Source organism: Ptychodera flava, chromosome 19 (assembly GCF_041260155.1).
Source record: "Ptychodera flava strain L36383 chromosome 19, AS_Pfla_20210202, whole genome shotgun sequence".
NCBI classification, from domain to species: Eukaryota; Metazoa; Hemichordata; class Enteropneusta; family Ptychoderidae; genus Ptychodera; species Ptychodera flava.
The window spans coordinates 20,333,894-20,358,364 of record NC_091946.1 but is presented as its reverse complement, the minus strand read 5'-3'; the positions used below and the strand labels follow the sequence as shown (position 1 = coordinate 20,358,364).

Genomic DNA, 24,471 nt, shown 5'->3' with positions numbered 1-24,471 from the left:
CCTTGTCAGCAAGAAATTATAGAAGTGAAAATAAAAAGCAGAGAAAAGCGTAATGAACAGATCGATAGGGAACCGGCATGAAAAGATCTTCGTGAAAGTGAAGCCGCGTGATGGAAAAAAAATGTGTAATTTCGCAATTCATAAACCGGAATGAATTGGATCAACACAGAGTCAAGCGTAGGGTGACTGATAGACCAACAAGAATTTGTTTAACCCTTTCGCCACAATGGTTTGGTCCAAACCCATTGTTATCAATAGTGAGTGGACCTGTTCAGTAGGAATTTGGAGTGAAAAGGTTAATAGAACCAGTGTCCGTATAGCTCACCTGCTCTGCCAAAATCTACGCCCATCATTATACCTGGTGCTGTCGTCTGGTTTCTGCGAAAGAAAATCGTATTGCCTCATATTAGGTAAGTGATGATGGCGGTATAACACGACATTGCTTGATCTGTAGGAATTCTTGAACTTCAGCATCACTACATGTTGGAATGATTTTTACGCCCATTTACCTCTAAGTGTAAAAGTCAAACTATTCTACAAAAAACAATAGGATGGTATGGAAATGTTGTTGTGAAAGGGAGGACATTGAAGGCAATTTGCTTCTATGTCGATGAAGTCCTGCAAACGCCATGCTTAACTTGTTCAAAAAGTCCTGCATCTCCGAATCTTTCGTATATATGTCACTATGTTTGCTTTAAAAACTGATATATCATCGAAGAAGGTTTAAAGGGACAAAGTCGGGCCATTTTTCATGAATTTTGTGTGATACGAGATACTACTATATTGTTTGACATGTTGAAAGATAATGAATGGGCGACCATGCATATATTCGACCCCGGTTTTAAACACGATACTTGAAACCATCGCGAAAAAGCATAAATGGTCATGACCATTAATTCATTTTCGCGATGGTTTCCAATTAATTTGTATAAAACCGGGGTCGAATATATGCATGGTCACCCATTTATTCAGTATCTTTCAACATGTCTAACATCAACATGTCAAACAAAATAAGTAGTATCCTGCATCAAACAAAATGCATGAAAAATGGCCGACTTTGTCCCTTTAATAAAAGCCCAGTTTCATCACAGAGATACCACACAGACGTGGTTTCATATAGCTTTTAATACACTGTCCAGTATTTTTGTTTTGACCAGAAATGCCGTTTCTTCTTCTAAAACCAAACCAAGCCTATGTCCTATGCTGTTCATCTTGTCAATGTAGCCTGTGTGTGCGCATGCGCTTCTGAATCTCATTTGTTATTGTTGACAATTGAATTTTAGTCCTAACTAGAATGATCTGTCCACAGTACAACGTATTGTACACCATGCAGTAAATTGACAAGGCAAGAAGATTAAGAAAAGGTGCTTATTCTGACGAACAAAATTATAAGAATATTATCAAAAGTTACAGGTGGTGTCCCTTGAAGTTAACCTTGGAAATTAAACTTAAAGTCACCTTGGGGACAATTATTTCCTGTGGCAGCAGCACTTGGCCTTCAATGTCCAAATAATAGCTACCAATAAAACATAACTTTAAACCTGTCTGTTGTAATATGAGGGTGTGGCGTTGAACAGACCTTCGGTATATTCACAAGAATACAGTTGAAGGCAAAGTGTATCGATTCAATGTAACGAAAACTGTTACTCTCGACAGACCTTTGTTCCAGCGTTAGGAAGACATCCTTTTCGGCGTATTTGGAAGCTTTGCCCGATTTAGCGAGAGCAAAGTTACCTCTGGCAGACGCGGAAGGCGGAGTTCTATCATCGCCAGTCGCATCACCGTCGTTCTGTGCCGGAGTTTGGCGCCTCTTCTCATATTTGCTCTGAAAATGAAAAATCTCTGAATCAGTTTCTCATTCGCCTGTGCTCTTTTAATGTATACGTAACACTTTGGCTTTGTTCGTTTGTCCATTTTTTTATTTTTTTTTTTTTTTTTTGTCCTCACTTAGTTTCTTCTTTCATTTCGTTCTTTTATATAGTATGTTTCGGAGCGTACAGAGGTGAAGCCCTTAACAAGGTCAACCGAGCACGAAATTAATTCATTAAAATATAATAATAGTATTAATATTAAAATATCTTTATAGCCGCAAACCTGAACTATGTGTATTTCTAGCCTCCCCATAGTATCAGCGTATAGCATTTCAAAGAAACCCTCCATATCTGTCACATTGAGATTGCCGGCTCTAATACCCTCCATTAGTTATTGTACTGATCACCAACGTCAGGATTGATCGCCTTGACTTTACAGAAAAGCTGCTGACGGACTAGAGCCCCATTAATAAATCATTGCGGTGCTCACTACACCCTGTGGGCCTAAAAACCCGAAGTGATCCTAACAAGGATTATCAGCACATAAACGACCAGATATGAACTGAAAATGCTCACGTGTTTCATTATATATTGCTTTATGTGCAAGTTTGAACCTTTGCTACATGCTTTGCTACATTTAAAGTGTTATGATCAACACAATGAATTTCACCACAGATCAATTCTAAAGGTCATTAGTATTCAAATATGTAATTAGCTGAAATAAAAATAATTAATTTCTTTGAGTACTGTCATTGTATCACAATATAGCATGTGTAATTACCTTTGGTCAAGTCCTTCAAGCTCTAATATGCCAAACCGTGAAAGCTTGTTAGCTATTTATGCAAATTATGAATTAGCTGACATGAAAATGCAAAATGACTTTCAATACTGTTATAACCTAGTATAATGATCAATGTACACAGCATGTTTCGCCAAATTTTATCAAGTAAATGCCAGTATATATCCCTAATTTGGAAGGTTCATTAAATATGCATATTGGGAATTGGCTGAAAAAAATGTCAAATGACTTTCAATAATCTTGTATCATAGTACCTTTAATGTACATAGCAAGTTTTGCCAACTTTGGTCAAGTCAAAACAGATAAATATTCGCTAATAAATGCGGGATATCGGACCGCAGGCGGGCGAAGATTGCATTATAAGCGCGCCAACCCAAACTCACTGCATGGACATCACATTTACGAAATCGAAGTCCAAAGTCAACTACGTCATTGTTAGAATAAGAGAGGTTTTCCATCACACGGGAGCATACCACCACAAATTTTGCACAGATGGCGTTGCACTGGCATTGAAAAAGGGTGCATGGGAGCATGGGAACGCGGGCAGTTTCCCTCGCTATGGGTAGGAAATGCATTGAGCAAGACACACTTCCGGGTTCGCAAAAAAACGAGGATCCCATTTACGGGGCGCTCAAATATAACTATTTGCTGTGATACATAGCAGAGGCGTATATGTTTGTGATGCTGAGAATAACATCAGTAAATAAATGACGGGTTTTAAAAGTTGACGTTTTTTGCGATGAAACAGACTTCTGAAGGTAGCTCGCTTGGGGAACACGTCATCCCGGCCGCTGTCCGCTTTGACCCCAGTAATTCACACTGGTTTTGGTCGGCCCCAGGTACCCAAGTCACTTCGACCCCGTCACACTTTTGCCTACATGTCCACGGAGACGATTCAACATGTTCCACAACAAGCCAAGACAAAAATTGAAAATATCAATAAAATGGCTTCACAAAGGCTGAAATACACGATACTCGATGAAGTATGAAGTTTATGAAATGAAATCAAAATTGACAACACAAGTGTTTGTCTCGGGTAATACCACTTGAAGTTGAATCTTCATCAGAATTGAACACATCATGATTGTACACGAGTATCAACCGTGAATGCACGTTGAGCTCGGCAGTTACACAAGCATGGTACGCTACATGCATAGCCCTACGAGTATGGCGACAGTGTCCGGCTTTGGCTACGCCGCCTACCGGAGGTGGGAGGCGGCGTAGCCAAGCCGGACACTCTCGTCATACTCGTAGGGCTAGCTACATGCACTGCCGCGATGCCGATCGTATGCATTCCAAGGCCTATCCCAGAATTTGTTTCACAAACAACCTCAAAGGAGAGCAACATACTTCTATGGACAATGACGAACACGTTTCTTGGCGAAGCAAAATCAAAACAGTGCAGAAGTACATGAAGTAGGTCATGGCCTTGGACTCTGTGCACGAACCTGATTGGACACTTCAATACCTTTGACCCAAAGTTATTATTCATCAGCACTTCCATGCCATGAGGCTAGGTAGAGAACGTATGTACTCATTTCTGGCGATCGAGCAGCGAGGGAAACAATCAATTACCAAGGATAAAGCTAATTTGCTAAACGATATTTTATCTTGAATAGTGAGTTGAAGAGTAATAAAATATCATCCGTATTTTAATGTTCAATACGAGGTTGAAACACGGAGGGACCGTGGTTGAAACCAGAGCTATCCAGCTGTAGCCAACCTGGACAAGCACATTTCACAGCGCCCTCAAACAGTCGATTGTTTTTACTTGTCATACGCGGCGTAACAGAAAAATTAAAACTTTCATAACTTCATTAATATCCAAGCCACGCCCACCAAAACCTTTTCAGTTCTAGCCATTTGAATTCTGAAGATGTCTACCAAATTTGACTGAAATACGTTCAGCCGTTTTTGAGAAAATGGACCAACAGACAGACAGACAGACACACAGACAGACAGACATCGCTGCGACATATGCTCACGTGTTCACACGTGAGCAAAAAATGTAAAATAGACCAGATATGAACTGAATTGCCTCGCGTGCACATTTTGTAAAGTACTTCTTGGGGTATTGGCTTTTATGACATTACATTGTTTTTATTCCCGAAATTAATCCAATCTATCTAAATTTGACATTATCCCCACTGTATTACGCAATGAAAAAAAAGAAAAGAAACCATTTGAAAAATTATGATCCAACAATATCTGTCGATGCAAGTGCAAATGGCTGAGCAGGCTCTTAACTGGCAGAGGTCGCGTTTGCGTATAAATTCTGCATATTTCACATATAATTGCCATGTAGAACGAGTTGACCTACTTCACAGTATCTCAATGCGCCCAAAAACGATACAATCATCTGTGCCGCGCCGTGTAGCAGCAAAATGAGTTCGTGACCTTTGAAGTATGCGTTTTCAAAAAATAAATACCCATGGAACCTGCTCACCACGCCACGCAACTCATGTACAGCTGACTATGGTGCACTTGTCAGGCGATGGTCGATGATTCTGGTTATTGCCTATATTGTCAAGTTCAATGCCTAATTTACGGAAACACGAACTCTGTCTAGTGTATTCGAAGCTCTGCGTACAGGTTGTGCACACGGCCTCTACCACGTGCTGTCCTGTGGACAGTGTGGTACAAGCCGTCGGCCTACCACCGTACCGCCGGGAAACGCAGACCTATTGTACGCAGGAGCATGGCAGGAGCTAGCCTACTGCTCCTGATTTAACATCAATGCAACATGGAAATCTCATGAAAAATTTGTCATTGTTGGTTCTGTAGCTAATACAATCTTGAAAAGCAACTTAAAAGACACAGACTGTTATTTTCTCGATCCGCTATCTGCGGACTACGTGCTGAAGTACATTGACTGTTCATGTCAACGATCGTTTCTCCCTCTGCAGAGTTTCTGTATCCCGTTCAACAACGCTGTACCTCGATCACACGATAGTGACGCTATGTAGCTGTGCAGTATTGAAACTTATCATAAAATGGCCACCTCGTCTAACAGTAACACGTATTGTCAGGATTATCGTACGGAAAAAAACTGCAAAACTAAGACTTATGAATCTTCATCAGAATTGAACACATCATGATTGTACACGAGTATCAACCGTGAATGCACGTTGAGCTCGGCAGTTACACAAGCATGGTACGCTACATGCATAGCCCTACGAGTATGGCGACAGTGTCCGGCTTTGGCTACGCCGGGGGCTACGCCGCCTACCGGAGGTGGGAGGCGGCGTAGCCAAAGCCGGACACTCTCGCCATACTCGTACGGCTAGCTACATGCACTGCCGCGATGCCGATCGTATGCATTCCAAGGCCTATCCCGGAATTTGTTTCACAAACAACCTCAAAGGAGAGCAAACATACTTCTATGGACAATGACGAATACGTTTCTTGGCGAAGCAAAATCAAAACAGTGCAGCAGTACATGAAGTAGGTCATGCCTTGGACTCTGTGCACGAACCTGATTGGACACTTCAATACCTTTGACCCAAAGTTATTATTCATCAGCACTTCCATGCCATGAGGCTAGGTAGAGAACGTATTACGTAGGCAGTGTACGCTGTGTGTTAGGAACGCACACAGGGAATGCACAGCGTACACTGCGTACGTACGCAGGGCTAGCGAGAGAGTTGCCGACATCGACGGTTATTTACGAAAAAAGAATAAAAGACTGGCATTTTTGGAAGCGATCGAGTAGCTGCGGTAGGCAGGGATACGACTTGGGCCCAAGAACGCTGAATTTCGGCAGTAATTTGGCTTTTTACGTCAAGTCCAAAATGGATTTGAAGTCACCAACTCTACGTACGGGTCTTTGCAGGGCTGTGGTGAGCGGGGCTATTAATAGCTGTAGCGGAACACACAGCATCGTACGCAGGGCTAAGAACGTATGTACTCATTTCTGGCGATCGAGCAGCGAGGGAAACAATCAATTACCAAGGATGAAGCTAATTTGCTAAACGATATTTTATCTTGAATAGTGAGTTGAATGAGTAATAAAATATCATATTTTTAATGTTCAATACGAGGTTGAAACACGGAGGGACCGTGGTTGAAACCAGAGCTATCCAGCTGTAGCCAACCTGGACAAGCACATTTCACAGCGCCCTCAAACAGTCGATTGTTTTCACTTGTCATACGCGGCGTAACAGAAAAATTAAAACTTTCATAACTTCATTAATATCCAAGCCACGCCCACCAAAACCTTTTCAGTTCTAGCCATTTGAATTCTGAAGATGTCTACCAAATTTGACTGAAATACGTTCAGCCGTTTTTGAGAAAATGGACCAACAGACAGACAGACAGACACACAGACAGACATCGCTGCGACATAACCTCGCTGCGCGCATGCGCACGCGAGGTAAAATGTGAAAATGTGATAGTTTGCGTTTTGCATGGTAAAAGTCGTACAGTTTCGGTCTTTACGTCACTTCCGGTTACCAGACTCATCCACTGCAACTAAATTGGTAGAATTTAGGCTTCATAATTCGCGAGTCACGTACTAATAATCAAAGAACAGTCCGGGTCAGCTCCAAAATTGGAGACTCATTATGATAATGTATTCCGGCATTCAGCCAATCATCGACCAGATTACATCATTAATAAAGTACAGGTCACGCTGGGTCACAAATTACCCACCAAGTGTGATCGGCAGTTTTGGGCCGCTTATTAAGCCCCTGTCTTGTGAATTTCGACGAATTTCGACAGTCAACATAATCCACGTGTTCTGCAGAAGGTCATGTCCAACAAGGAGTCCGATTAGTGAACAAATATTCGAAATATTGACGATTCATTTCTACCCCCAGTTTATCGATTTCGCTCAAGTACCGAGAATCATTTTGTGGATGTTCGTCATCTCTATTAGAAATACTGTTATAAAGCTTATTTGTGTAGGTACGCGTATAACATTTTGCAAGGAAGAAGAGCAATGTCAGAGCTTTAAAACGATACCTGTTTTGTAGTTGTCAAACGCAGACTAAAAATGGTACGCGATTTTGAAAATGTGTTTGACAGAGTGGCCACACAACTGTTCCCCATACGGTAGAATTTGTATCGCTGCCATCTCCGATACAAATGGGGTATTCTGAACGATCTGTGTAGGTACACGATTTATATTTCGCAGGACTTCAAGCCAGAGTCTAGGAATCACAGCGATATATGGGGTTTGGTTGTCTTAGCCAGAATAAAACTGGTACGCGATTTTGAAATTGTGTTTTGACAGAGTGGCCACACAACTGTTCGACATTATGACAGAATACGGCGCGGGAGTTCGACACAGTATGGCGTACGTAACGAAGGACGCATGTGGAGGTTGCCAGGAAATACAATTTTTACCGATGGCGCGCTGGCCGCTGATTGGCTAATGAGAGGGGGAAATATTATGGTATAGCGTCTCCAATTTTGGAGCTGACCCGGACTGAAGAACGGGCAAGTTTCACCAAAGTTTCCTTACCGCCACTGCTACATCCCTCAAGATACTGCCTGATAGTTTTGATCGCAGCTTTTCGTTGGCCTCACTCATCTTCCTGCCTTCCTGGACCATCAAAGTACCGGTGTACTCCATAAATCCGATAATGTCATTGGTCATTCGTTCGAGCTGACAATATGAAGGAAAACGGAAACTTTCAAGATTCAAGACAATGTCAAGTTCTAACCAGAGGCTAGAGCAATATATATATTTAAAAACTATCTACTGTTGATTGACCAATCAGAGTGCTCAATTCAGGGTGTTTTATTTACTCATAAAGCCTTGGTCACCAGATTCCGGAAACGAATGACAGCGCCATAGTAAAGTACTGTCCAATCAAAAGTGAACATGTCATATTCTGTAGACATCTGGTACGTTTTAATATTCAAATTTGGTAACACAGCGGAAACCAGCTGCAACACAAAATCTGCTGTGCCCAAGGGCATTTATATAATGTGCCCTAGGGCATTTATAGAATGTTCCATTACATTGGAAGGCTTTTTCACAAATAAAAGTTTTAATTCATATCCTAAACATGTTACATTGACAAAGGGGACGGTTGACGTAAACACATTGAAAACGAAAATATATCAGTTAGGGGCGATAGTTTTTAAGTCGGATAAAACCCTCGTACTCGGGCTCTTCTGGTATATAAAGTCCAACCCTACGATAAAATGTCTCGGCCTGCGGCCTCGACATTTTATCGTTGGGTTGGACTTTATATACCAGAAGAGCCCTCGTACTTGGGCTTTATCCTATACATATATATATATATATATATATATATATATATATATATATATATATATATATATATATATATATATATATATATATATATATATATATATATATATATATAATATATTTGAGTGTTCTCTTATCAAACTTGAATACTGGCTGTAATATTGGTGGCATTTTTGTTAATCACTTAATGTACGCGGATGATATCTGCTTGATTAGTCCTTCACTCAAAGGTACACAAAAGTTAATAGATCTCTGTACTCGTTATAGTGATATTCACGACATCATTTTCAACAGTAAAAAGACTAACTGTATGTGCGTTTTTGCGAATCACAGCAGGATTCGTCGCATTCCATGTGTGTATCTGAACGGGGTTAAATTAACCTTTGTTATTAAGAAAAAACATCTAGGGTTCGTGTTAACTGACAATTTCAGAGATGATGATGACATTGAGCGGCAGACGAGATATTTTTACGTAGTAGCGAATATGCTAATGAGAAAATTCCACATGTGTACTTTTCATGTTAAATGCATTCTATTTAAAGCGTATTGTTATCAGTTGTATGGGGGACCAATATGGAATAGCTATTATGCAAATGTCTTGAGAAAATTGAAAGTTGCTTACAATAATGCTGCACGACTGTTATTGGGTTATGAGAAACGGAGCAGCGCAAGTCTAATGTTTGTATCTAATAGAATAAGCAACTTTGATGCTCTTCTGAGAAATCAGATAAACAGCCTGAGACAAAGACTTTTGAAAAGTAGCAATGCAATTGTACGGAATGTATGTAAATCATTGTATTTCAACTCAGAGATGGTAAAACACTGGAATAAGTTACTCTATTTTTAAATGTCTGTTTAAAAAGAAACCATTGGATTATGTATGTAGATATAATCAATTTTTCTATCTTTTCAACCATAATTTAATTTTGTAACTGAATTTTCATACTATTGTCTTATTTTACTATTATATGGACGCTCAAGTCCGAAATAAAGATATAATAATAATAATATATATATATATATATATATATATATATATATATATATATATATATATATATATATATATATATATATATATATACAGTAGCAATATTCGGAGAAGATATTCAGTTCCTCTAGTGGCTATTGTGTGCATTCATACATTTTATTTGCCGGCCTATGTTTCTGTTTTATTCGTACTTTGATCGATTAATGAGAGTAATACACTTCAAAATCATAATTAATCAGGCGATGATAATTAATAAAGCGAGATCGTTTTCAGCGATAGAATTATGTGATATATCCAAACTGGTTTTATAATTGAAGGAGTATATTTTAAACGGTCAAGATTTATGCAAAGATCTACGGTCGATTTACCCACCTCTCGTTCGACAAGAGCTGATGTGCAGGTTGCGGTATCTCTGACTTTTTCTGGTTGCACGCCCTCAATCATTGCCATGGCGATGGAATATTTGCGTTCTCGCTGTAGTCTTGCTATCCATTCACAGGGCTCTGCCACGCCTCTAGAGCCAGGGCCTCTTGCACCTCCGTCGTCAGACTTTGGAGAGGAAAATTAAAAACCCTTTATTCATACCCCTTTGTGCTCGGTTTGCACGATGGTTCGACCCCGACTTATTGTTTTCAATGGTAAAGCGGACCCCTTCACTGGACGGGGGGGGGAGGGATTGGTTAAGAACGTGTAAAACGATACTGCAATCCTGTACGAATGAGGGTATATACTATTATTTCAAAATAATTGAAAGATAAATTATTTGTAATATTGTGCTCGAAACGAACGAGGGAAACCGTGTGAATGATACTTGATGGATAGTTCTCATAGTTCAAAGTTCAAAGATGCCATTTGAAAACAAATTGATAAACGTCGTACACTAAAAGCACACAACACTGTAGTAAAAATGTATACGGAAAAAGTTGCGAAATTAAGAAGTAATGTGCTAAGAAATATTATGATATTATTGTATTAATTTTCTGGTTATCTACTGTGATACAAGATCTTGAAGTCCGGGGTAGTACGTTTTCATCGCATTTAAGATAGATCGCACCTCGGGGACAGCTATTCGGACTCTCAAACTTTTACAATTCTATTCTGATTTTTCACTTGTAGGGGTTCATTTTAAAGCTCTTGGAGAAAGAAATATTTTCACCGTCTTAGTTTTACGAAAATCAAAAATTTATTTTTTTCCCATAGAGTTAACACAGGGATGGCGGCCATTTTGAATTTCAAAAATCGCATTTGTAAATTAACGTCGTCAACTCATAAATGGCAATAAAACATTAATTAATTAATTATTAATTAATTAATCAATTATTAAATAATCAATTAATTTAATGATTTATTCATTGATGAATTATTTATTTATTATTTATTTATTTATTTATTTACTAATTTATTTATTTATTAAAGAACGAAGGTTTCCTTCGGTAAGTGACACTTTCTTCGGAACGAAAAATTACCGTTCGTTAATACGAGATCATTGGACTACATGAGTACTTAAACTCCCATTATAAATATACAGCACTTCACAGCTTGAATTTAATTCAAACACGTTTACAACCTTTCACATTATATTACGAGTTAGGAGACGTCGATTTAGTGAAGTCAAATTTCAAGAAGATTATATAAACATTTTTAAGAGCAAACATCGTCTTGTTGGTAATGGTGTGTGGTTACCGTTGTCATGATATGTTAGGATTCAAGTCCGAGCCAAAATTGAAATCTTTTCACTTACCCCTGTAATTGAGTCCGACAGTGGATCTGTCTGAGATCCCTGAGAGAGAGAGAGAGAGAGAGAGAGAGAGAGAGAGAGAGAGAGAGAGAGAGAGAGAGAGACAGAGACAGAGAGAGAGAGACAGAGAGACAGAGAGAGAGAGAGAGACAGAGAGAGAGAGAGAGAGGAGACAGACAGAGACAGAGACAGACAGACAGACAGACAGACAGACAGACAGAGACAGAGACAGAGAGACAGAGAAAGACAGACAGAGACAGAGACAGAGAGACAGAGACAGAGAAAGACAGAGACAGACAGAAAGATAGACAGACAAAGACAGACAAACAGACAGACATACGGACAGACAGAAGTTAGAGTGCTTAGTGGTCAGTTAGTATCATAAAACCATTCTTTGAAAACTGAAAAAACATGAAAACTACAAGAAGAAAGTAGACAAAATATCATGTGGCAATTAATTAGCTTTCATTGGTTATTAATATGATAAAGGTCTCTATTTCATTCTCATCTGCATTCAATAACTTGTAAAACGTCAAAAACTGAACACACCCGATGGATGACATAAATATCTTCTATCATCGCCATCAGTTGTTTAGATTTTGGCATCCTAGCTCCGCAAACTCGCTTCATTGGGATCAGTTCGCCTTCTGGAGTCACCTTACTTTTGCCAAAGACAACTGCCATCGCTTCAACCTGGTCATCGTACTTCTGTTGACCGCCTTCCTTGTCGTAGGGGTCGCTGTAAGCATTGCCGCCCTCAATCTGCTTGGTCACTTCGTCCATTTCCTCCATTGCGCTTTGCAGTGAGCCTTTGGTCGCCCTCTACGACAACAAGATGGAAAGATTTGTCAGCTTCGAGGACAAGGGGCATTTAATCATCATCTTGTGATTTTTTATTCTACATTTTTAAGTCCAGAACATTTGTTTTGCCATCCCTGCTATGAAATTGTGGGTGTTTTCTTTGTTTTTGTTTTTTTGTTTGTTTGTTTGTTTGTTTGTTTGTTTGAATGTGTGTGTTTTGTTACAAGTCAGAAATAATTATGTCCATTCAATTCAAGGTGGTTTCAATCATCGAGAGAATTTGCTCTGCACGTCACTATAAAATGGAAACTACGTCAAAAGATAACTTTCTTCCTCGTGATTTTCTGTCTGTCGTTAGTCGCATGTAATTTTAATTGCTGCGGAGTAAGCTTTAGGATTGATATGGCTCAAGTTCAAGTAAATACGGCTCGTTATTAGTCTTTCGATGAATACCCTCCTCTTTTGCCTTTGACTTTGGGCGATTAGTGATCTGGCTTTATATGAGGCAGTGAGTGGACTATATATAAGTAAATACGGAAGGGTGCGTGTGCGCATGTGTAACTTCTAATATTGTTAAGTTGTTACTATTTACAACATCAGAACATTGAAACCGAGGTTCATGTAGTGAAATGGCAGAGCAACCTCGTATACCAAAGACACTTTGATATTACTACCCTATGACCAAAGGTAAATGGTTTTGATTTTGAAAAAAATCATCTGGGCAAAATATTTCAAAGAAACTCTTCTTAAATAAATCAACTTTTCGCTCCTTCAATGCTCTCTTTGTATCTCTAATATCTGACTGTCTGACTGTCTGTTTGTTTGTCTGTGGGTAGTTATCGTTTGCTGGCTCTTTTGTGTATTTATTCGATCAGTTAACAGTTTAGATTTTCTGTACACAAATTCAAGGGTATGGCAAACATTTGTCAATTCTTTCACGATGCGAAGAATTAAATAGTTTGAGCCAGTTTCAGGTAATGCGTGCCTCGTAACTGGGCTTTTAAACTTTTGCTCATACTTTGCTCCAAGAAACTTTGAAATATTTTCTTCGTGACTTAAAAAAAATTAGGGATCACCATGTAAAGTTTAAGGTCCCAAAAATAAATTACCAAAAATTCACTGACAGTTGACCTCCAAAATGGCTACTAAACCGGTGTGTAACTGTATGGGGAAAATAACTTCGATGTTCACAAGAACAAGAAAAATCAAATACTTCAGTCTTCAAACATGTACTACGTGCATGCAAGCAGCAGACAGTAAAATATTGTAAATCTTTGAGAGTCCGAACACACGTCCTTGAGGTACATGCTACCTTAGATTGGGGATGAAGAGACAATTATTAACCTTAGATTTCTTGCCCACGTTGCGGGCGTCCTTCTGCTGCTTCTTCTGTTGTGCCATTCGCGCGCTCACGGTTCCCATCCTGGTCAGCCGACCAGCTTGCTTGACAGCGGTTTCGGCCTTGTCGAGCCTGCCAATCAGAATGTCGTTCTCTTCCCGTAGGGAGTCGATCTCTTTGTACGCCTTGTTGAGATTGGCTTCTGTCAACTCTAGGTCCCTGGTCAGCATTTCACACTGATCTATAAATCTCAGTACTTCGTTGTCTTGGTCGACCGTGTCGTCTGCTTTGGTTTCTGGTTCTTGCCCTTTGCTTGCTCTTATTACCTCCACTTTTCTCTGCAAGTAACAAAGGCGATACCCACGGTCGCTTGTGGTTCGATACACAGCGAGGGCCGCTGCATCTACCTCTGTAATGCATACAGCGGCCCTCGTCGTGTATCGAACCACAAGTGACTGTGTTTTCACCTTCTAAATCCTAAATTCCTCATTTAGGTCACCCTCACAGAAAACAACACAAGACGCCTACCAACGTCTGGTAATGGAACAGTTGATGTAAGTATGGTTCCCTTGAACTCAGAGGCTGGTAGTAATTTGTCATGCGAAAATCATGACTGGCGAATCGAGACTCGACTCCTTAAATGGACAAAGTGCTCACTGGCACAACAATCTGAAAATTATTGAAAAAGCATCTTTTCGCTTGACAATGTAAAAATATGCATGGCTGATACTGCAATTGGTGAAGATACATCCACGAGTCAAAAAAAAACAGCCACTTGGCAAGGTAGAATCACAGGTGCTTGCAGCGTTGCTTGGATAGTCTATCTAAGGCACGGGAGAGGAGGCCACAGTTGGAGTAGAAGGCCGAACCTTGGTACTAGAATAATTCTATTTTCTTACTACTACCGAAGTCAAATTTTATTTTTCCCAATAGAGTTAACACCGGGATGGCGGCTATTTTGGATTTCAAGTGTCAGTAAATTTTGGATAATTTGTTTCTCTACCTGCAGCACCAAATTTTGCCCGATGAACGCCCTCAATTTCCCCCGACCTGGTGATTTTTTATTTTTTTTTATACAGAAAAGGAATGGTTTAAAGTGTCCAAACGAAAAGTTTGAGCAATAGTCTTTCAATATCGAGGCGCGTACAACCCTCAAGTTGTTGATAAATATCCTGATGGTGTCCATTTACGGGTGATCATTACCCAAATGGACCACCTATGTGAATGGCAATTGACAACTACTTCATACTTGGTCCACCGGTTCGTCATGCCTGACAAAACCATTGCCTTTCTACCTTTTTAGCGGCTCTCTGCGTATGGAGAACGCCATCTATAAGTTTGGCCCAATTGGTGGATGTAACGCTTCTGTAATGAAGCCGGCACTTGCAATGTGGGCAGAAGTGATCGGGTTTCCCTCCTGGTTCCTTCGGCCTGGGAAAAAAATGTATTTATAAGAACATGATTTTTATGACGGTCAGATTCTCGAAGTCAACAAGTTTGAGGGACGAAAGCATCATATGACATGAAACATAACATGGCTTATCGGAAATTCCTTCACAGCATAAGCACAATCGCAAACAGTGCAGTACAAACTGCTCCATTCTGTTATTGTTGTGATAAGGACCTGCCAGAGTATGCGACTTAGATCACCACACATAATGCAACAAATTTTAAAAACCTCATAGGTAGATGGTCATGAAAATTATATGCCAGTAGTGTCGAATGACGCAAAATTTATAGAAACGTTCTCGAAAACATCTGCAATTTGACGTCGCCACCGCTAAGTTCAACAAAAGTCACATGCTCATAAAAATAAACAAAGTATGGCAAAGAAACTAAAGGAGAGATCAAACAAGGTAAGGGATTTCCTATTTGAGGAATTGGGTAGGTAACAAAACATGGTATGTTTTGGTGTAGTGTGGTGTGTTGTTGTATGATGATAATAGTATAATGTGGTGTGGTACATTATGGTGTGGTTTTGTACAGTGTAGTATGATGTCGTATGTATAGTGTCATGTAGGTATCGCGGTGAAGAGTAGCGTGGTATGGTGTAGTATAGTATGGTGTAGTGTAGTGTAGTGCACTGTATTGCCGTATAATGTAGCGTGGTAGGGTGTGGTGTAGTGTAGTGTAGTGTAGTGTAGTGCACTGTATTGCCGTATAATGTAGCGTGGTGTAGTGGGGTGTAGTAGTGTTGTGTAGTGTAGTGTAGTGTAGTGTAGTGTAGTGTAGTGAGTGTAGTGTAGTGCACTGTATTGCCGTATAATGTAGCGTGGTGTAGTGTAGTGTAGTAGTGTTGTGTAGTGTAGTGCAGTGTAGTGTAGTGTAGTGTAGTGTAGTGTAGTGTAGTGTAGTGTAGTGACTGTAGTGTAGTGCACTGTATTGCCGTATAATGTAGCGTGGTGGGGTGTAGTGTGGTGTAGTGTAGTGTTGTGTAGTGTAGTGCAGAGTAGCGTGGTATGGTGTAGTATAGTATGGTTTAGTGTAGTGTAGTGAGTGTAGTGTAGTACACTGTATTGCCGTATAATGTAGCGTGGTGTAGTGCAGTGTAGTAGTGTAGTGTAGTGTAGTGTAGTGTAGTGTAGTGTAGTGTAGTGTAGTGTAGTGTAGTGTAGTGTGATATAATGTGATGTGGTGTGGTGTGGTGTGGTGTAGTGTAATGTAGATAGAGAAGTGCACTGTATTGCAGTGTAATGTATTGTGGTGTGGTCTGGTGCCGTGTAGTGTAGTGAGATGTGATGTGATGTGGTATAATGTGGTATAGTGGGGTGTTGTGGTGTGAAGTGGTGTGTTCTAACGTGGTATGATTTGGTGTGGTGTAGTGAAGTGTGGGTGGTGTAGTGTAGGTGGTGAGACCGACATTAAAACATTCGTCGAACACCTACCGTGGGCGTCCATTTTTCTCGGCATCAACTTGGGCCTCCAGTTTCTTGACTTTGCGTTCCAGTTTCCTGCATTCGTCCTTCGTCTCATCAAGCTGTAGTTCTAAGGCACAGATGGCGGATTCCTTTTAAAATAAAAGAATTTATAAGACTTTCGCCTTTGATATGTAAACCAGTGTATAAAATTTCATACACTACTTGCGTCAAAATTTTTAGAGGCTTGACCTTTCCACACAAACCCGGTCACTGATAAAAGAAATCAAGTAACAGAATTGAACAAAAGGATGGTCGAGACACTGCATTCGCCACCAAAATTTTATCATTCTTTTTCTGTGAAATTTAGATTAATAATTGAGATTTTACAACGTGCCAAAAACACAAATATAATCAGATTTGTTAAGTGGCTGGATGAAAAATTGAAATGCTTCCGCTTTTCAGGTCAAGAAGACGGGAATTCTACACATTCCATAGAACGTGACCGTACAATTGTCAATTTAAAATTCAGTTCTCTGACGGTTTTGAAGATTTTACTTACCTTTAGGTCATGATCAACAAAATGGAAAGCTTTCTTTGAAATATTATCACGAAAATTTGAATTGTCACGATGTAAGTCCTCTCCACTGACAATTGACATTTACGCTGAAATCTCCGATTCCATCGATAAATTACGTCGTCAAATATATCACAATTTCCACAATTTCTTGAATTTCACATATTTTATGGCTGGAATGTTGACCCTCATACATCTCGAATTAAAATACGGGGGTCCCAAGCCATAATACCCCACTAACGATATATCTATCAACTTCAAACCAGAATAATGTAATTTTTGTAAAAAACGAGCTTTCTTCGTGTAATTCTGTCGATTTAAAATTAACTCTCTGAGAAAACACCAGGACTGTAAAATTTGTTCTGTCGCTGTGTGTGTTTACTTGCAAACAGCTCTGGCAGCATTTGTTGACGTATTTCAATCAAATTCAAGGTTTCTCTCACAGAGATACCACAGCCAAGTTACAATGGACGCGCGCTTCGTAGAAAGCGTTCCATTGCTTTCATGCTCCGTGACGTAGCTAATGACTCGATCTGCATTAGTGACAAGCAAAACTAGCATGTTATTTTTTCTGACAAACATACAGGAAAGTCACGGACGAACATACAAACAGAAAGCTAGACAGTAAGACAAATAGATGGATAGACACACAGACGAACCTTCTCTTCCATGTCTTGTTCAAATTCTTTGAGTTTCGTTTTTAATTCATCGTTTTCCCTTTCGAAATTATCAGCTCTCTTCTTAGAGTCTCGAAGTTGAGCTTTCAAAATGAAAGAGTCACCCGAAGGAACTCCATATCCACTCTGAAAAGAAACATGTACTTATCTCTCTCTCTCTCTCTCTCTCTCTCTCTCTCTCTCTCTCTCTCTCTCTCTCTCTGCATATTCACTTACATAATGATGCAAAAGCAAATACGACTCACTGCAGCATAAGTGTGAGTAAAGGCCCACTAACTGAAACTTTGACAATTGTTTTTCAGAATTTGTGTTTCATGAGTCAGCAAGAGTTTCTGTAGGTATACTTTCACATAGTGTTTAAATACCCAATATTCAGCATGTCAACATCGACTGCATAGACTGTATATGTGTGTCCTAAATTATTAGTATTGATTGCCAAAGTCAGGTTCGGACTTGCGTTCCATTGTCAACAATAACAACGAACGTCACACAATGACATGCTGCATTGGAGAACCAAATACTGGGTATTTCAAAGTGCTGTATGAAAGAAGAGATCAAGGACTCCCTAAATGTTCAAAAGTTAAAGGTTCTGTAGAACAAAGAAAAAAATACTGTTTTAAAATCTGTTCTAGCCATGCCGTGCTGGGGTCATGAAAGTTTTATAATCTGGATGAGTTTATCAATTCTGTTTTAATGTTATTCATTAAATTTTGCTTGTTCTTTCGTTTGTTTGTTTGTTTGGGTTTTTGTTCGAGTTAATGTTTGGGTTTCACTAATACGACGGAGGTGCAGGTAGAATTTGCCAGCCTAACGCCAGCCACAAATACTTATAACGCTTCCTGCAGGAGTTACTAAAATGTTGCTATGATTAATTGATAAGGTCATTGTACCCGGTTACCATACGCACTAAATTGATAGCGACACTAAATTGTGTTTATTCGTCTTTCTTATTCTTTTTTAACACTTTTCAGAATGATGATTGTAAAAGATGGAATTAAAATTGTCCAAAACTATTGTACCTGACGAGGTAGAAACTTACGTAAGATTGGCCAAATGTACGTTTTCTGATTGGTCCAGTCGTTTCCTCTTCGTCAAATTCCTGACTCCAAGCTTCGACGACGCCCTCATCTGATTGTAATTGTCGCAGTTTCTGTAAACGCGATATAAAAGCGAAATGAGGCCCTCTGATGATCCGATAGGCGACTTATGTCTTGAAATAATCAACCACGGGTCGAAACGACATGAAAGGTATCCCTATGTTACATTGTCTGGTTGGAACGTTGATTGATTGTACGAAGACAAACTTCCATGATGGTTACAACTCTTTGGAATATCTATTTAAATTGTAAAATAGTCATTTTCCCACAACGTTACCCTGTAAGTTTTGCAGCGTGACGTGTAACCTGCTTGTGTCTTTTTAATTTTTTTTTGTTGTTTGTTCATGTGTTTGTTTTTTTTTTTTTTGGGTGTTTTTTTGTTTCACTTTCTGTACAACGAAGGTTTCAAACATGTCCGCGTACATTTGCAGCAATCATCAAGATCTACGTGATTTAAGTATTAGGTGTCGGGAATAACTTCGATTCTCAACCTTACGCTTTGTGCAAACTACTCCACAGTAAGTCGGCTTATGTGGCCATTGCAGTAAAAAGAAAGGCCAAAAGGCTGAAAGGAGTCGATCGCTGTTTGCGTTTGATCAAAGCTGACATTTGGTGTAGGAATGAAATTTTAAAGATGGCCGTCCCTGAATACTGAACGTTTCTCACGATCACAGTAGCTGCCGAACGTTTCGGTACAATTTTCTCGCAACAGCGTCCAAAATTCAACAGATTCGAGGTTACTGAAATACAATCCTAATACTAAGTCCAATCTCAATACATCATTCTGTAGTTCTTGGCTCCGCCATGCTAAATTGTGCTTTCGCACTATTTTCACTGAAAAATGTATTTAACAATGGGGATTGTACAAGCACTTCTGACACGATTAGTTGCCTCGTGAAAAACTTCCACATCCACTTATCCTGATCAGATTGTCTGAACAACTGCCATGATCTTGTATTTACCTTTTTCAATTTGACAATTCTGTCACGATACCGTTCAAGTTCTTCTTTCAGAAAGGCGGCTTCGTTGGTCGTTTTGGTATTTTCCTCGGCCCACTTCGCTGACACCTATCGATGCAAATATACGATATGCATATACAGAGTGAGGATCTAGTTATTTTGGTACTTTAACCCTCTCGCAATAATGGTTTGGCCAAAACCCTTTCTCATCAATTGTGATTGTGGACCCGTTCACTGGGAGTAGGGGTAAACAGATTGAGCACGGTCGTGTTACATTTTCAAGATTAGTATTAACATTATTATCGTATATTTTACAATTTAAATGATAGAGACATATAGCTCGACTGCTTTTTCTCAAATATGGTTCCTCCACGCTTGTCGCACAATGACATAAAAGACATTGTACACCGATATTTCAAAATAGGGTTTGTACTCCTTCCGTTCTGATTTTTAAGTAACAGTAACTCCATTCACTAACCTTTTTCTGTTCTCTAAGTTGAACTTGCAATCTTAGGAGAAAAAGAAATTCGTCGTGGTCATTGTTACTATCCCTATTAGAATACAAACACGATTTTAGGACCGACTTGCAGCGATTTGGAAGCTGTTATCCAAGTGGTTGGCAGAATCTTACCGTTACCCTAAGTTGCTGTGAATTGTGACAATCAACCAATCAGATATAACCTTGCAAACATACTGCAAGTCAGCCTCGATTTTATGCCATTTGTTGATCAGAGATGAGACAGGAAATCACAGTGCTGGACTTGGTTAGGGGTGTCCCTGTACGGTGGATTTCACGGTATTAGCTGGACACCAGCAACAAATAAAGCACCGCGAGTCCTTTTGCATTTCGCTCACTCAAAAGAGATGTTTTTGATTCCCGTTGTTTATTACTGTATTTTAAAATGTCACTATTTGAACCCTTCGCGATGGATTTGGCGATGGTTGAGTGCTCGTTCTTGCACAGGGGGCTCAGGCTTCTTGTTTGTTAATTTTTTGTGCGTGCTTGCGTACGTGTTTGTTTATTTTTTACGTATGATTATTTCCATATACAATAAAGAACCAATAAAGAGTTGCATTTGTGTTCATATTTGTCAATAAAGAACGATGTTTGTTTGTTTGTTTGTTTACAAATATAGTCAATAAATGATACTTTAAAAAGTCTCTAATACAATCCCACATATGAAATAAAGTATACCCCTCCTATGCCATGAGGAGTAAGCACTTATGTGTGTCCACCACTCCCTCTGAATACTCACCTTTCTAATGACTCATTAATAATTAATGAACGGATGGACGGATGAATGGATGAATAGATGGATGGATGGATGTGTAAAAGTATGATATGCATTTTATGTTGCTCACCTTGCAGTTTCTTCACTCTGCTTCTCAAGAATAGCCAATATGTCTTGAAGCTTTTCTTCGAGTTTCTTGATATCTGAAAGAAGACAAATATGATGTGAAATATGATGATAATTGCAATAAAAAAACAAAGGTAATAATAATGAAATGATAGTAATAACAATATTTGTATCATCATCATAATTATTGTATATGCAAGTACGTGTCAGATTGCTTGTTTATTTATTTGTTTATTTATTTATCTCAGTGTCTCTATGATTCTGCATCTCTCATACACTATCCATGTTATTATTCAGTTAAGTCCGCTCGGAAAATCGCATTGCTAGCTTGGTAGGTTGTTTGTGTATTTATTTATTTGTTTGTTTGTTTGTGCGTTGCAAAATTTGTTTAATATGACGACTGGCTAGGCTACCTGCAAGACCTTCTCCTCGGATAGTCCTCAGCAGACCTACAACCTCGTTGGCGGCATACTTCCAGTGGGCACGCTGGTTTTCCGTCAATATGTTTTTGGACTTGCGTGCTGTGAATTGAGGTAGATCATGTTACGGATAAAATGCGGTATGAATGACGAAGTCGTGGTGCGTATTGACACGTCCTCCTCTTTACGCTCTTAGATGTTCAGAAAATGCTTTTAAAAATATTAAATTCAATACGTACTGTTTTTCACGAAATCGTTGACTACATTGCACTGTAGCGATACTGATATTGCACAACAAACTTTCCGCATAACTTTATCACTGACTTCACGGCCTGTGCCGATACTAACCCAGTCTCAGCGCTTTAAATCGACCAATAACATTCTTCTCCAGCAAGGCTTTCTCTCTGTGGAAAGGGAAAGAAGTATTTCATAGACGTCGGTTCGCACAGGTGATTGCGCATGTGCATGCAGCCGTGCCGTGGTCGACAGTGTTCATATCAGATACTTGGCAGAAAGGGCAGACCTCAAGTGGCATACACATTCATTATGTATTCATATGTCGACTTTGGAAACGTACAAGGTTGTTTAATGAACCTATTTTTCCCTGTCGTATTTCGAGTCAATGTAGAAAGAAAGCTCGCAAAATGACATTATGTGACCAGTTTTGAGTTATTTTGTTTGTTTGTTTGCTAAGCCAGTAATCTTACTTTGTTAGATGCGAAGTCGTCTGCCCTCGGTTTGACATTCTGATGATTTCTTGATTGAGGTTTTTAAGTTTCTCAAATCCTACTCTTGCGTTAGCGAGGCCATCTCTGTGAAGTCAAAAGACGGTATACATTGTAGGTAGATCATACCTGTGAAACTGTGGAAATTTATAGAAAGTTTTACTTGCCAAGTTCGACGAGGCAAAGAATAAACTAGCTGTGGAAACGCAGCTATCTGTTGGCGGGGTAGCGTGCGTAGCTAGGCGGGTCAAAGGTCAACTAAAGGTCAAAGGTCAGGATGTGCGTTGCCTATGGAATTCCTCACTGCAGGTGTAGAAATTGGGAAATTGGTTTAAAGAGTGACGAGATTTACCTCACAGGCTCGCGCTAAACGTGATTTCACGATCTCGTCCTGCAATCTGGCTTGACGAGATTGAGATAGATTCCCCGAGGAACTATAGGTGTCTTCAAAGGCATCCTGTTTGTGTTCAAGTTCTATGTTACTCTGGTAAAGCGAGAAAGCCAGGGCGTAGGTCTCTATATAAACCCTAACCTAGCACCTGTGCGTCAACTTCAAACTTCAGTAGTGAGTTCAAAACGGACGAGTTCAAGGGGGGACTGTTGTACAAGGCTATGTGGATGGATCCTATGGGAGAACTTTGACACATCTTGCATTTTTATATTTCACTATAACGCACGTAAGTGAGAACATAATCATTTAAGCTCTTTCATCGGACATTTGTGGTTCACCGACGTCAGATTTCCGGCTTTGGGGACGATTTCATGGAAATCTCTTTCTTGGACGAGGCATCGACGACTGTCGGCAGTCTACGAAAGTGAGCTATAAATAACCTAATTTACCTAACATTTTCATCCATCATTTCCTGGTCTTTTTCTTCGAAAGATAATCCCAACTGCTGTAGAAAAAAGTGGTAAAATGACAAAACATAAATGAGATTGATTATTTAATATAAAACCGTCATGACAGTATAACGATGACGTTCTGACATTTTCCTCTGTTTATCGTCTTTCTTTTTTGTTCGGTAAAACAATTTTGTCGCTAATTCTACAGCTACTGCACTAGGGGTGGACATCAACAAAGAGCTTTGTGAATTTTCATCACTGGTAACAGCTGATTAAGATGAAGAAGACTTCCTGATTGCTTTCCCTGCTGGAAGTCCTTCCGTAACAGCCTGAGCATGTCGTTGAGGGCGCTGTAACAAAGCAACCAGTGCACTCACCTCTCCAGAAAACATCTGCAAAAGAAACATTGTAAAATCATTGGTCGAGTCATCACACTTTTCTTTTGTAATAGACGCATTTGATCGTAATTTGTATAAAATTTGCTGAGCTAAGCAAAAGAATAAAAATTTTCCGTCCCGCTGAGGCAAAAAAAAACACGCAAGATCACCCGCAGGTAAAGAAACACCTGGCTAACCCTGTTATTCCTCATGAACCTCGACAGCCTGCCAGGTGACTGTGAAGTCATATAATAATCCAAGATGGCTACCTCTGACAACTTTGGCACTCGTCTTCTCGGTATAGGGGGACGGGAAATGTCAGTTCTCAAAACCACACAGCACAATGCCATGTAATTCCATGAAATGAGATCATTTACATGTCTCTTACGTACAGTTACAGGAAACTCGTCAGCAGCCGCTGCAGACCAAATGTTGACTCAGACAGACACATAACCTAACACCGACCGGGCGATGAAAGGCGAATCAGAATTTGTCATAAATTTGACGTCATTACAAGTCGAGAGCACGTCTCCAATCCTTGCGCATGTGTGCACTTGAAGAAAATTGGTGTGGGTGACCGCGATTGGCGATTTCCATGAACTCGTCGTTCATCTCACTGAGGATGGACTGACTATTAAAGAGATTGCAGGCTACCTGTCAAAATTTGGTCTGCACCGAGGACGCAGAGTCTAACTATTTGTTATGTACGCCCTTTACTAATTTTCAAAACGGTACAAAATCGTAGAGAATGTGACTACAATATTGGTGACAACATTATTACACTTGAACGGTTTCTGTCTTCCGAAAATGTAGTATTTAATTAAATTTTCAACGGAAACAATCTCTGCGAACGGAAATCTCAAAATGAGTTTGGTACTT

The 24,471-nt window shown here is 39.7% G+C and overlaps 1 protein-coding gene across 1 annotated transcript in view; it reads right to left on the bottom strand.

Annotated features, from left to right (window-relative positions):
* The window catches only part of LOC139118845 (myosin-8-like), a 28,746-nt gene extending 5,485 nt beyond the window's left edge, over nt 1–23,261 (bottom strand). Inside the window, exons 1-17 of the mRNA XM_070682349.1 lie at nt 23,213–23,261; nt 22,355–22,459; nt 21,996–22,051; nt 21,642–21,749; nt 21,233–21,305; nt 20,349–20,379; nt 19,874–19,978; nt 18,854–18,964; nt 17,797–17,940; nt 16,591–16,712; nt 15,001–15,136; nt 13,711–14,043; nt 12,115–12,387; nt 10,200–10,376; nt 8,075–8,218; nt 1,659–1,825; nt 326–378 (exon numbers count right to left, since the gene is read on the bottom strand). Of these exons, the coding sequence (XP_070538450.1) occupies nt 326–378; nt 1,659–1,825; nt 8,075–8,218; nt 10,200–10,376; nt 12,115–12,387; nt 13,711–14,043; nt 15,001–15,136; nt 16,591–16,712; nt 17,797–17,940; nt 18,854–18,964; nt 19,874–19,978; nt 20,349–20,379; nt 21,233–21,305; nt 21,642–21,749; nt 21,996–22,051; nt 22,355–22,459; nt 23,213–23,232 (2,158 nt within the window). The 5' untranslated portion in view covers nt 23,233–23,261. The remainder of the gene's footprint in view (nt 1–325; nt 379–1,658; nt 1,826–8,074; nt 8,219–10,199; nt 10,377–12,114; nt 12,388–13,710; nt 14,044–15,000; nt 15,137–16,590; nt 16,713–17,796; nt 17,941–18,853; nt 18,965–19,873; nt 19,979–20,348; nt 20,380–21,232; nt 21,306–21,641; nt 21,750–21,995; nt 22,052–22,354; nt 22,460–23,212) is intronic.
* Nucleotides 23,262–24,471: the final 1,210 nt, after the last annotated feature.